General features: G+C 38.1%; 1 protein-coding gene across 29 annotated transcripts in view; it reads left to right on the top strand.

Moving 5' to 3' along the window:
- The window catches only part of rims2a (regulating synaptic membrane exocytosis 2a), a 135,798-nt gene that overhangs the window by 112,443 nt on the left and 9,721 nt on the right, over window positions 1–13,634 (top strand). For 26 of the 29 annotated variants that reach the window (XM_077599387.1, XM_077599382.1, XM_077599385.1 and 23 more), the window contains 3 exons: window positions 1,655–1,821; window positions 2,390–2,626; window positions 8,147–8,364. In XM_077599387.1, the coding sequence (XP_077455513.1) occupies window positions 1,655–1,821; window positions 2,390–2,626; window positions 8,147–8,364 (622 nt within the window). Of the gene's footprint in view, window positions 1–1,654; window positions 1,822–2,389; window positions 2,627–8,119; window positions 8,365–13,634 lie in introns of all 29 variants that reach the window. The other 3 variants (XM_077599394.1, XM_077599412.1, XM_077599396.1) reach the window with 2 other exon arrangements.

Below are 13,634 nucleotides of genomic sequence, written 5' to 3'. Positions count from 1 at the left end.
GTGCACTGTCTTTCTCGCCGCATATTCCTCGAGTAAAGATATCTACGAGCACTGGGCATACAGGTTGCAATTTTTTACTGGTGATAGCGTGACCGAGATTTTATCTGAGAAAAAGCCACCTTAATCTACATGGACTTGAAAGCAAAGCAAAAGTTTGAAAAAGACACCAGCAAAACCCATCAAAGCGAGTCGTGGCTGGTTTGATAATTAAAAAAAAAACTAACTTGACGAAACGAACACTCGGTTCTGACTCATGGAGAAGCAGGAAGTCCCGCCTCGAAAGCCACGGTGGTAAACATTAACATCTTTGCCTCGGTTATTGCACAGGAAGGTTTGAAGTTAATGTAACATAAGATTAAAATTTATTTTTACGTGTGTGTATAGTAATCTTAAGTTCGTATCAGTTAAATTTAAAGTTTATGTTATGTTACGAGCACATCCCTCAAGTCTCTCTTCTATCTTTTCACTCTCTCTCGTCCGCGCCGTCTGTCTGTACTGCGTAATGTCACATCATAGTATTGAAGATCATAACCTAGATAGGTATTTGTTACTTTATGAGTAGGTGGTGAATTAGAACCAATAAAATGATGTTTTTCCATTGTAATATCCTGTTTTTGATGTTTTTTCAGAGGGTGGGAATGAATTAATTTGTATTTAGTTCTTTTTATGGGAAAAGTTGATTTGATATATGAGTAAATCGACATATGAGCTTGGTCCTGGAACACATTAGGCTCGTATCTGAAGGTAATACTGTAATTTCCTCGAACCTCCCGAACATAGGAACATGTTGCTGTGACCTACTTAAGGTAAACATTCTGGATTTAATTCTAAAATGTATATGTACAAACACACTACTGGTTCTCACTCAAAGAGCCCCCTGCCTTGAGTGAAGCATGTAGGTACTCTATTACCATATTTTTCAGACTATACATCACTTCATAGTATAAATCGCATAATCCAAAAATGCATTATAATGAAGATAACTGACAATAACCCCATATATAAAGTGCACTCGGTTCGCAATTTCATGGACTCTGGTTTAAATATAGATGCCTGCTAATTACAGATTACTAGAGTAAAATAAATGTATATAAGCATACACAATAAATAGAATAGAATGTTGATGAACAGTATCTAAAGATATAAAGTGGTGTTTAGTTGAATATAGTCTTCCACTAAAATCCTCATGTGTCCTTCCGACTACTTTAATCGAAATATCGTCAAGTCTCGGTATTTTACCATTGGGCACTCGTTGCTGCAAACTTCTGGTTTTATTGCACCACAATGCTCAGGTTTGGAGAAACAATCCCGATCTAGGTAAGGAAAATGATCTTTAAAACCTCCAGACTACTGAGGGACTGTGCAGTAACCTCAGTCTCAATCTGCAGAATGTCCCCACCTTGAGAACTTCCTGTGTGTGGCTCCAGTTTTTTACCTAGATCTACAATGTCTTGTGTGTCTTGTGTCTGTCTTGCTACTGCAACCAAGAAATTTCCCGAATACGGGATAAAATGTAATCTAATCTAATCACTATGGCACAAAAAGAAATGTATGAAATTGTAAAATAATGTGAATTTAAAAAAAGAAATGTATGAAATTCTACTGTGTTATCTAAACACCTGCAAGGCAATAACCTGTTTGCTCCATTCTTCAGCATTCCGGCAGGGATCCACGGGGCTCAGATAACCTCTCCACCAAGTCATCTGACAGTGATGTTAGCGACGTGTCCGCTGTGTCGAGAACCAGTAGCGCCTCTCGGTTCAGCAGCACGAGCTACATATCTGTCCAGTCTGAAAGGCCGCAAGGAAACCGCAAGATCCGGTAGGCTGATCTCCACTTTGGGCATCGCTGATTTTTTTTCACTATAAAAGCAACATGCTCTTTACACAAGTGGACAAATCCCCCACAGCTGAAATGTACTTTATTCTTGTACATGTTCCATGTTCAGACATTTTCAACACTGAAATTGTTTGAACCTGGTTGATCCTCAAGGAGAAAATGCACCAGGTAGATTACTGTGTCATTTTTTTCAGCCCTATGAGTTCAGATTTGGCTCTGTTGCAGAAGAATCTTGAACCAAATGGTTGAACTCTGATTTCAAGCTGTGAGAGAAAATTGTCCACCAGTTGTCACAACTGTTAAAAAAAATCAAACACTTGCCATCATTTTGATGTTTTTTAAAATCAGATTTTAAAAAAATATATATCTCATGACACGATTAGTTCTTCATTTCTCATTTGTGTTATTGCTGTGTCTGCTTTTGATCTTGGGTGGTCTACTGTATATCTGTGTTTGGGCTTTTTTTTCTCACTTGACACTTCTCATGCTTTTGTTTGGCTTTCTTTCTGCTGTGCATGTGCTGCTGTATTGTTTCTGTCTCTGTCTACAGCCATTTGCAATCAAGGACCCAGTCTCGGGAGGGGGATGAGCATTTAAATGAAGTTCTAGAAGAGGAAGAGACAGACAGGACAGGTGGAGGTGAAGGGAAAAGGGCCAATAAAGAGGGGATTGTGCAGGGAGAGAGGAAGGGATCACGGGACAGAATAGAAAAAGACAATCAGCATCATGAAGAAATGATGAGCGAAGACGACTTACACCAGAGGAGTGTCTCAGAGACTGACCTCAGGTAACAAGTATGGCAGCCTCTAACTACAAACTCCTACTAATCAATGCAGTATAAACCTCCATATGCCTTCCTCTACACTTAATATGTGAAGCATCACCAATGTGCATGCTTACCTAACAGTGTTGAAGATAGACGTAGGGATGGGAGGTAAAAAAGCCTCCTAATAAATACACGAGACCCCTACGTCTTCGTGGTTTGGGACCCACTATATACAGTTGTGGTCAAATGTTTACATACACTTGTGAAGAACATAATGTCATGGCTCTCTTGAGTTTCCAGTTATTTCTACAACTCTGATTTTTCTCTGATAGAGTGATTGGAACAGATACTTCTTTGTCACAAAAGACATTCATGAAGTTTGGTTATTTTATGACTTTAAAACAGTGCCATGCACTTTATACTTACAAACAATTGTTTGCACTGGTGCTCTTGGGACCCGCAGCTGCTTTGAAATGGCTCCAAGTGACTTTCCTGACTTGTTCAAGTCAAGGATTTGCTTTTTCAGATCCATGCTGAGCTCCTTTGACATTCCCATTGTAGCGTTTGTGGGCGTTTGCATCCAATGAGCCCTGTTTAAATGGCCTTAGAGAAGTCACCAGCTGTAGTCACTCACAATCAGTCACAAAAAGTTAAGAGGCCATGTTATGAAGCTCATTTCAGTGACACAACTTTCTAAGTCACCAAAACTGCTAATTCATGTTGCTGTATATGTATATTTTTGACCCAGCAGATTTGATCACTTTTTCTGTTAACCCATAATAAAGTCATAAAAGAACCAACCTTCATGAATGTTTTTTGTGACAAAGAAGTATCTGTTCCAATCACTCTATCAGAGAAAAATCTGAGTTGTAGAAATAACTGGAAACTCAAGAGAGCCATGACATTATGTTCTTCGCAAGTGTATGTAAACTTTTGACCACAACTGTATATATATGTATGTTTCTTGAAATTTGATCTTATTTTTAGCAGCCAACAAATAAGAGGTGCCGTATAAGCTTTTGTTCAATCATTTTTGGCTTTGGAATTTTTTTTTACAAAGCAATTACCATGGCCCTCTGGTCCATTTTCTTATTCCTATTTCTGGGAGTTCAATGTATTAATGGATGAGCGATCTCACACCTGTCCTTAATCTTATTGGAAGAAACTATAAAGCACTATCAGTCCACCACGTACATTTTAATGAAATACTTTTTGTGTCAGGGCAAAGTTATTTCCAGTACAATGCAATCAACTGTAGCCTCAAGAGAGCATTCATGTTTGATGGAAAGAAAAAAGTATGTCATGTTCTATAGAAAGACGACACTGTCCCAATTATCAAGTGGACTTCACAGCAGGAGCCTCTTAAGTCCTAATACTAACACGAGTAGTGCTTAGTATCTATCTTGGACTTGTAAAAACCCAATTAAGATAAAAGCAGTGTCCTCTCTTTTGGGCTTTACACGGCACCCGTGTCTCACAGGCAGACTGCATAAAAACAGCTCAGAAAGAAAGATTTCAACTTAGTATGACAAACTAGATGAATGTAAAAGTAAAATGTAAATGAGAACCCTGGAATATAGTCAGGTGTCCCTTGTTTTACTTTAATGGCTGCATGCACTGTGTGTTGCTTCACTGTTTTATATGTGCTTCTGCTGGATGTCATTAGTTTGTCTCAGTTCCTCAGTGTTACTGTGTGCCTACCTATCATTTCCATCTTACTCCATAGTCCCAACATTACCCCAAATCTCCCAGATTGATTTTCCAGTGCTGCTCCAGCCATTTTTATTGCCTGTCAGTTCACTTTCAGTCCGGTGAGAGGTTTGTGACAACATGTAACATACAAAAAAAGAGGAGAAAAAAAGAGTAGTATCTGTAGTCATACCATTTTTCTCTCAAGCTGAATTGAAGACATTGCTGAAAGTGAGCTGTATGTATCCTGCTTTTAACGGAATGAAAATATTCTCCTTTATGACAGCTACAGTATACATTTGGGTTAGAAGGGACTTTGTTTGACCTCTCTAAATTTGCAAAATTGTCAATACAATCACAGTACAGTGGTACCTCGAGATACGGGCTTAATTCATTCCGGGACTGAGCTCGTATGTCGATTTACTCGTAACTCAAATGAACGTTTCCCATAGGAATGAACTAAAAACAAATTAATTCGTTCCAACCATCTGAAAAAAAACACCAAAAACAGGATATTGGATTGGAAAAACGTTTTTATTTGTTCTAATTCGCCATATATTAACAAAGTAACAAATAACTAGTGGTTTAATAGTACTAAAATGTGTTTAATAGTATTAAAATTAGACGGATTTCGCGGAGGGGAGAGAGAGTGACACGACACCCCAACACGATGACAACCCCCAAAACACCCCTAAAATACTCTTGAATATGTACGATGTGAATAAAACCTCAGAATTAACCGAAGCGAAATTAAGCCCTCATCCAAATCCACTTAAAACTCAGCAGAAAGAAATGAAATGTGCTGTTAAGAGAGGTAACTTTCCAAACCTAAGACAGCTGGAGATAATTTCTCATAAAGTGTTGTCAAAAACACCTGTAGACGGATACAAAAGTAACTTTAAAGATGCTGCAAGGTCATTATGATTTTCTTCTAAAAACATGAATTGTGTTAGAAAATAAGTGCTGAGAACAACTGACTTCTAAATCTGTGAGTTATAGGCAAAAACTCTTTTGGTCTGATTTTTTTAAGTATTAGTTTTAGGAGGCTTTAAAACACACCTTATTGTTGTCAGGAGTCAAATCCCAGTGTAGTAACTACTTTTTGGCCAGCACTACTATATAAGTCAGTCAGTTTCCCATTTAAGTAGGGACCAATACCACAAGCCCTTTAATATGCTTATTTCTTGTACTGCATAATGCACTAATCAACAAGGTGATGTTATTTAAACTACTGAAAAAAGAGGAAATAAAAAAGACTTCATTAAGAGCCACACTATTACATTAGAGACCTATTTTCCGGAATCCTCCCCTCACTTATTGTAAATGTTGGCATGGCATGGTTTCTTTATTTACTTTTTTCTTTTTCTATGTTCAACTCAACAGCTTTAAGATTTTCATCTACAAAATATAGAAAAGGAAAAGATCATATTACTGCATGAGTTAACATAAACAATGAAGTATCTTAGTGTCCAGATGAAATTTCACATCATTCAAAGCTTGTAGATTAACATTATAATACCTGCTATCGGGCACATGTGTATAATTTAAATTAGCAGACAGCTTGCCTCAAATTATAAAATGTTTGTTCATTGCTCAGCCGTGCTCAAACCATGAAAGCACTAAAGCAGAGTGATTTAACAGAAACATCGCTACAAGGTACATTTACTAGTGACTCATCCCCTATGTATTCAGGTCACAGTGTAAATACACATCTACTAGACATTAAATGAGCCTGCTCACATTGGCTCAGTACACAAACACCATAAGAGCCAAATGTGTTTTTAGTCTTATGAGAACTTCTGTTTCGCAGAGACACTAAACAGCGGTTTATTCATTTAAGTAAGTGTTAAGGCCAGTGTTTTCAAGGACAGGGACTTATACCACTGACTTTCACACTTGCAGGGTAATCCAGGTCACCCTTTTCCAGGCTGTGCATAATGACTGCATTCTTTACAAATTCACACAAGACAAAGAGAACATTTCGGATCATTAAAATCATATGAAAATGACGTTATCATCTAATTCATAGCAGCTAATCTTAGCTCATTCATGCTTTGGTTAAACCTATGATCATTATTTACCTTTTATGCAAAGAGCTACACCATCGAAAGTGTGTCTTGATTTTCCTCTTTATATATTTTCATTACAATTTGCCATATAGTTTTATTAGTCCAAACAAATAATGCATAATGACTGCATTCTTTACAAATTCACACAAGGCAAAGAGAACATTTCGGATCATTAGAAAAATGTGAAAATGACCTAATTCATAGCAGCTAATGTTAGCTCATTCATGCTTTGGTCAAACCTACGAGACTACATCATTATTTACCTTTTATACAAAGAGCTACACCATCCAAAGTGTGTCTTGTTTTTCCTCTTTATATATTTTCATTACAATTTGCCATATAGTTTTATTATGCCAAACAAATGCATTTCTTAAACTAAATTAATAATTACAAAAAGGAGTGGAGTTTTGTCCAGCAGCAAGTACTTACTTTATTTCCAAAAACCCCAAAAAACAAGATTCCTTGGGAATGGATAATGCGCAGAACATTTTTATTAAGTAAAAATTCATTTTAAAGGAAAACGCCCAACAGCCTTAAACACTGTCAAATATTCAGTGTAGAAAAAGGTTAAATTATGCGTAGTATCCTGGAATAGGAAAATATTACTTTTTAAAAATTATAATAAAAAGCATTTGAACAGGGTTTACTTACATACAATGCCTTGGGGCCATTGTGTTTATTTAGTAGTCTATTCATCTTTCATTGAATGGGCTTTGTTTGAAAGCTTGTCAACATGCTTCAGATCTCTTTTAAACTTAGCCAATACTTCTCTAAGCAATTTCCAACTAAATAATTATGACATCTGTATTAAATAATCCACGTTACTGATCCCTTTTTAAGTATACATTATTTGTCCTCAGCAGAACCTGTCAGCCCAGTCACTAGACATAAACATTTTTAAAATGCAGAACAAACCTTTGTGTTGCCCACAGTGAAGACCTCTGTCTTATTTCACAGGAAACAACCAGACAAAATGAAGTCTAAAACCAACCAAATCTCAGTGGAATTTCATTTTCAGAATCCAAATTTGACAGTCATTCCAATTTGGAAGACTGATAAATTTATATAGATTTATTTTTATCCCTTTTCTAGTTGGCCTGAACTGATCATCGTACACATTCTTTAAAACAGCATATTAGCGGAACTCATTTCAAGTAATTGATATACTTCATAGTCAAACCCCATGTTCATCCTTTAATTATCTCTCAAAGGTAGGTTATGAATAATGTACATGAAGTGCTCTCATCATCAGTGATGTAAACCCCATGACACAAACTATAATTTGTCTCTTAAATATAGCCTAACCCGTGGAGCTAATATAAAACCTTAATTTGGGATGTGACCTAAAAAGGGGGTACTTGACTAGAGAATAGGGTGTCATGACAGACCAAAGTGCAGATTTTGGAAATGTCCAACTATAATAGTAACATTCTAAGTAGCATCACGTAAACCACATGATAAATTTGATCAGGATTAGCTATATATATTCATTAATTTAGCATGTATCCACACGCACTTTGAGCCCGTAACTCATCTATACTGTAAGTCAGGAATTCCTGTACCTGAACTGTCCTTTTCTCCTTTTTATCCCACACCTCCCCATCTCCTCTCACTCTCCTGTCACCTGCCCTTTCTGCTTTCATCCTTTCCTTCACTTTACCTCTGCCTCCTCTCGTCACATCCCTCCCGCTGGCCTCTTCCTGTCCTTTGGCCTGTTCTCTTTTCTGCCTCCCCTGTCAATGGTGGTGGCTGACAGTGACTTTGCATCCAAAATGAAAAACAGGCAGATGGGCTCATCGGGCGGCGTGAATATGACTAAGAGCACCAGCATCAGCGGTGACATGTGTAACCTGGAAAAGACAGACGGCAGCCAGTCGGACACCGCAGTCGGTACGGTAGGAACTGACGACAAGAAGAGGCGCTCCAGCATTGGTGCCAAAATGCAGGCCATGGTTGGCATGTCACGCAAGAGCCGGAGCACCTCTCAACTCAGCCAAACAGGTAACCCTCCATTATCCCTTCGTGAGTATGTGCATCTGTCCTTTCTTCTTACTCTGTGTCTCATACAGTGATGCTGAGCCTCCATTTATTTCGAGTACTTCCTTTTCCCAACTTTTAACTTAGACAGGTTTTGGACCAAAAGCGTTTGCAGGAGATAAAGCAGACAGCGTGACTTTTCCCCTCATGTCTTCCTCTTTCCTCTAGGCTATGTTGACTCCTGGAGATTCCTCTCCTGTTTCCTCATTGCTTCTTATTGTTACAAGTCTCATTCTTTTACTGCTGTAGAGTCGCATGAATGATGCTGACGATTCCTGCTGCCTTTACAGTAATCATTTTCTTTTCAAATGTGTCACAGCTGTTAGAGCTTGGATCTTGTTGTCAAGCTTCTGACTTTGCTGTCAGTCAACTGATGCTCATTTGAAAATGCCGCTGACATTTGTAAAAGCCATCTCTTATTGCTTGTGTGTATCAGTGCAAATGAGAGAGTATGTGATGTCACATTTGTTTGTTTTTTTTAAATTGAATTTTTATTTTCGACAAGTTTCGCCCTGGTTGAGCTGTGTTAACCCCAGCACCCCGTAACTATGACGAAAAGTGTTGACAACAGATAAAGGGATGATTTTTTTATTTCTTCATTTTTTTTAAATTCAATTTAAGCCTTTATTAAGTCCCAACAGTTAAAAATGGCTGCAATTTTTTTTAATCAGAAAGGCAAGAACAAACAATATTCCCCGTAGTAATGACATATTCATATAAGAAAAGCCTAAGTAAGAAAAAATAACTACAAATCATTACCAATTCATTAAGGTCCTCTTCAGTATCTTTTAAAAACTCTAATAAATCTGGAAGGAGAACGGCATGCTACTAGTTTCCTTCTTGCAGCTGTCTGTTTAAAAATAAATGAATAATTGGCATAGGTCGCTCCTGGTTATAAGTTAAGTTGATTTAATTAAGTGCCTATGAAAAATAGTGTGACTTAATTTCCAAAATAGGTTCCATTTTGCAGTTGTTATCGCCTTTTCTTTTTGTCACCTTGGGCTAGCTTCCCTGCGAATCACATACCTATTAACGCTTTTGATTTAAAAATTATAACGTTGTGAAAGTCAGTGCTACAAAGTTTTGTAGAGTGGTCAAGGTATATAAGCATGTCAGTCTACCTCACATGAATCAAGTTAAGGCTTTTAATGAAACTTCATTAAAAAGTGTCTTTCTGTGGAGAGTTATTATAAAATGCCATTCAATGAGAATGGTTGGTTCTGTTTTTATTCAAGTAATTTGGGCCTAATGGTTTAAATCATTCAGCAAGGTGGTGTGCTGCCTAAATAACTCCTGAATATATCAAGAGTAAACTTTTGGAATATTCATTCATATTCTGAACCACTAATGAATGTTGTTGGGATGTGGGAGGAAACCAGAGTACCCGGAGAAAACCCACACAAGAACATGCTAACTCCACACAGTGAGGACTGACCTGGTATCAAACCCTCGACCCCAAAACTGTGAGGCCAACGCGCTAAAATACTTTTTTTTCAGTTTAGTGTAGGTTGGCATGTAAATTCATGTCCATCTAAGTCAGAGGTCTCCAAAGTCAGAGGTCTCCTCGGGGGCCGCTGTGGGTGCAGGTTTTTGTTCAAACCCATCCAACACAAACAGTTTAACCTATGAGGTTTCTGCTGAAAAAAGAAGCACCTGACTGCAATCCACTGATTGCACTTCTACGATACCAGATTGGTGGAAAGGTTTCCTCTTACAGGTTGGAACGAAAAACCGCACCCACTGCGGCCCTTTCTGGAATAGTTTGGGGACCAGTGATCTAAGTGAAAGAGTTAAAACATGAGCTTAAATAATGATACCTATAACAGGATTGACTATTTTGAGATGGATAGTGCTCAAAATGAATTTTCTATCCGTGTGTTTCATTATGGCTCTAGAAGCAAGTATGCCTCTGGAAGCTTTTTAAAGTAAAAAAAGGCATGCATCTGCATCCACTTTTCCACCTGTCCGGATCTGTGATTAGCACATCGTCATCATAGTTATGCTTCAGGGTGGAGTACTAAACTTGTGATGTAGGCGTTCTGTCAAATGTTGCATACACATTCTCCCACGGCATCTTTCCTCCTCCGTACTCCGGAGGCTCTTGGAGGTGAAAACTTATAATTACATGTTTTAATTCACTTAAGCACGCATGGCTGACTCGTGTTGCAAGTGGATATATATGCTTACCGACTGCCCAAAGGCTGGGGTATTCTTTTTTTTGCCATCATCCATCCTTAGCTATTGGATTGTTGCCTATAAAACGAGTGCCTGTGAGTGAGCAGAATACTTTTTTTCTAAATTAAAATGATTAAATGGTTTATGTTCAAAATATTATGCAAAAAGCTATGCAAACATCATTTCCAGCCTTAATTTGGGTTTTTTGGCATTTCCGAGCAGGCGAATTATTCACAGGTACATGCTACCTTATAAAAAAGACACTGGGAGCTGCAAAAAAATAAACATTTTAGCCTAACAATTGGTTATTTTGATTGAAAGCCACTTATGAATAGGAAGAATGCAGCATACAAATGAGGAATTAGCTTCATTTGTTGATGTTAATTTGGTAAGAGATTTTTATTAATTGATTTTTTTTCCCGTGGAACATTTTGCTATGTCAATATCCCATATTACATTATGGCCACCTGTGAGTTATATCCCCATGGACAAAATTGTTTTAGTTCAATTTTCAGGTGTGGCTTGAAGGCAGTTTGCTTTATTTTCTGGATGATACAAAAACATTCCAAACTATCTGAAGGCGCACACAGTTGAGAAATAACGAGTAGACAATTTTTACATCAATTAACATTTGCTTTCCGATAACATTACAATCCAACGCACGCTTATTTTTGCAATGACCAATACACTTCGGAAACAAGATTACCAGGACAAATTTGTGAAATTTCCCAAATACGGGATGAATAAAGTTATCTAATCTAAAAAATAACACTAGCGAACACATAAACATACAATCTACATCCAAAAATTCCAGATTTTAACCACTTTCCCATATGTTAGTGAACAGAACATGCATTTTGCACACCGAAAAACTGAGGTGACAAGTCGAACCTACTGACTGAGGTCAGCGTGCTGACCACTACTTTACCATGCTTCCCTGTATTATATATTCTTAACATTTGCCAACAAATACAAGCCTTGTCGTTCGTGTGGTTACTTGTACGTCTATTCAAATGGAACAAGGCCACATGCTTGTGGCATGACAAAATATTCATCCATTTCCTGAAGCACTTCATCCTCACAAGGGTCGTGGGGGGTGCTGGAGCCTATCTCAGCTGACTTCAGGCCCAAGGCGTGTGACACCCTGAATCGGTGTCAAGGCACATGGAGACTAACAACCATTCACGCTCACACTCATACCTAGGGGTAATTTAGAGTGTCCAACCAGCCCACAATGTGTGTTTTTGGTATGTGGGAGGAAACCGGAGTACCCAGAGAAAACTCACGCAGGCCCGGGAGAACATTCAAACTCCACACAGGTGTACTGACCCCAGAACTGTGAGGCCGACGCGCTAACCACTCATCCGCCGGGCCGCATGACAAAATATAAACTTCCAATTTTATATTTTTAGCCTTTAACCGCAAACAAAAATACGTACACTTCCTGTATCTTTTTTCTCTTACAGAAGTTATTCAGTTAGTCAGCAAGCATGATGACATGTGGACAAGAGTGTAGTTTGTTCAGTCTTGCTCAGTCAACATGATCCCATTGCATCCAATATTTCAATGATTTCCACCCATTCATATTTGGAATTATAGCAATAGACTCATCCAGGATTTTAAAAACTTTTGACAATGGTATGGCATTTTGCATTGCAAACAGACCAAGTCAATAAAACTCTACTCCTCTTCACAAGGAGGTTGTCAACAGTGTTGTGCAAATATGTGCGTAAGCATGTTTGTGTGTGTCTGGCTGATATCACTCCTTTGCGATGTGTTTAAAGTGCTCAGGACCTTCTTTCTGATGCTCAGTCTAGTCTCTGGCCTCATCAATCAGCATGATTTCCTCATTCCACTTCTAGGATGTTACACTGTTCTCTATTTATTATTACACAATGGATGGAATCCTTCAGATTCCTGTCCTCTGATGTATTTTGGATTTCCAGTTATATTGTCGCTCTTCTTTTGGTCTGGACTGGCACCAAGCCACACTGTGTGTTTAACGGTAACATCTTATTAGTCATGCTGATGCTAACCTGCAATACAAATTCTTACCCTACAATTCGAAAGCCCCCAAATTAAGAATGATGTTTTTCTCTCAGTTGTAGTTAAAACTCTTAAGTCAATGTTATCTGACCTAAAGAAACCTAAATCCATCTAAATTGTTACTTCACCCTTTGCTGTAGTTAAAAGTATCATCATTATTCTAACAAGAAATAAAACAGTTGAAGGTATGATAAGAGATAATTGCTAACCTTTTTGAGGTAAACACATCTATTAGTGGAACGTATCTTTCGACAGTTCTAATTAACTTGTGATCCCTAAGACACGTGCCATGTTTGGTACGTGTATTTCCTAGAGTGTCCATGTGCCCATGTGCAGTAGGTAGATGAGTAAGAATAAACTTGAGTGCAGAAGTTGAAACAACACGTGCACGATGTGTTGTTTGAGTAGATGCCATCTAATGTTGCCACGTGTCCTTTGACGCACTTGGCGGGGGAGACCACGACAGATGGGAAACTAATTGTTGTATCTTTCTTGCTTGACTCGGATCATTACTTTGTGCTGGCTGTTGTAAGAACAGCATATTGTCCCTGTTCTTTCATTGCCTAATTCAAGTCACCACTGTGACCATAATTTTATATCATTTATAATGAAATATGTTACCTTAAATGCATTAAACGATTATTCAGAAGACAGGAGCGTCTTCAGAGACAAGTAATTATGAAAACAGTGAAAAACATCCAGTTTAGAGGTCTGTGATAATTAAGGCTACATTCAAGTGATTGATTTTCTTCTTCCATCTCTCATGCCTTGTGATTGGTTGGCCACCTATTCAGGGTGCCTGGTGCCCCTAGTCCGCTGGGATAGGCTCCAGCACCCCCCATGGGCCTTGTGAGGATAAAGGGTTTAGAAAATGAATGAATGAATGATAAATTGACGATGATGATTAATTGGTCGCATAATTTAGATTAGAGTAGATAACTTTATTCATCCCGTATTCGGGAAATGTAATTGTCACAGTAGCAAAAGGGTGAGAATACAGACACAGGAAAATA

Source organism: Stigmatopora argus, chromosome 4 (genome assembly GCF_051989625.1).
Source record: "Stigmatopora argus isolate UIUO_Sarg chromosome 4, RoL_Sarg_1.0, whole genome shotgun sequence".
Lineage (NCBI taxonomy): Eukaryota > Metazoa > Chordata > Actinopteri > Syngnathiformes > Syngnathidae > Stigmatopora > Stigmatopora argus.
This window is presented reverse-complemented; position numbering and strand designations above follow the sequence as displayed.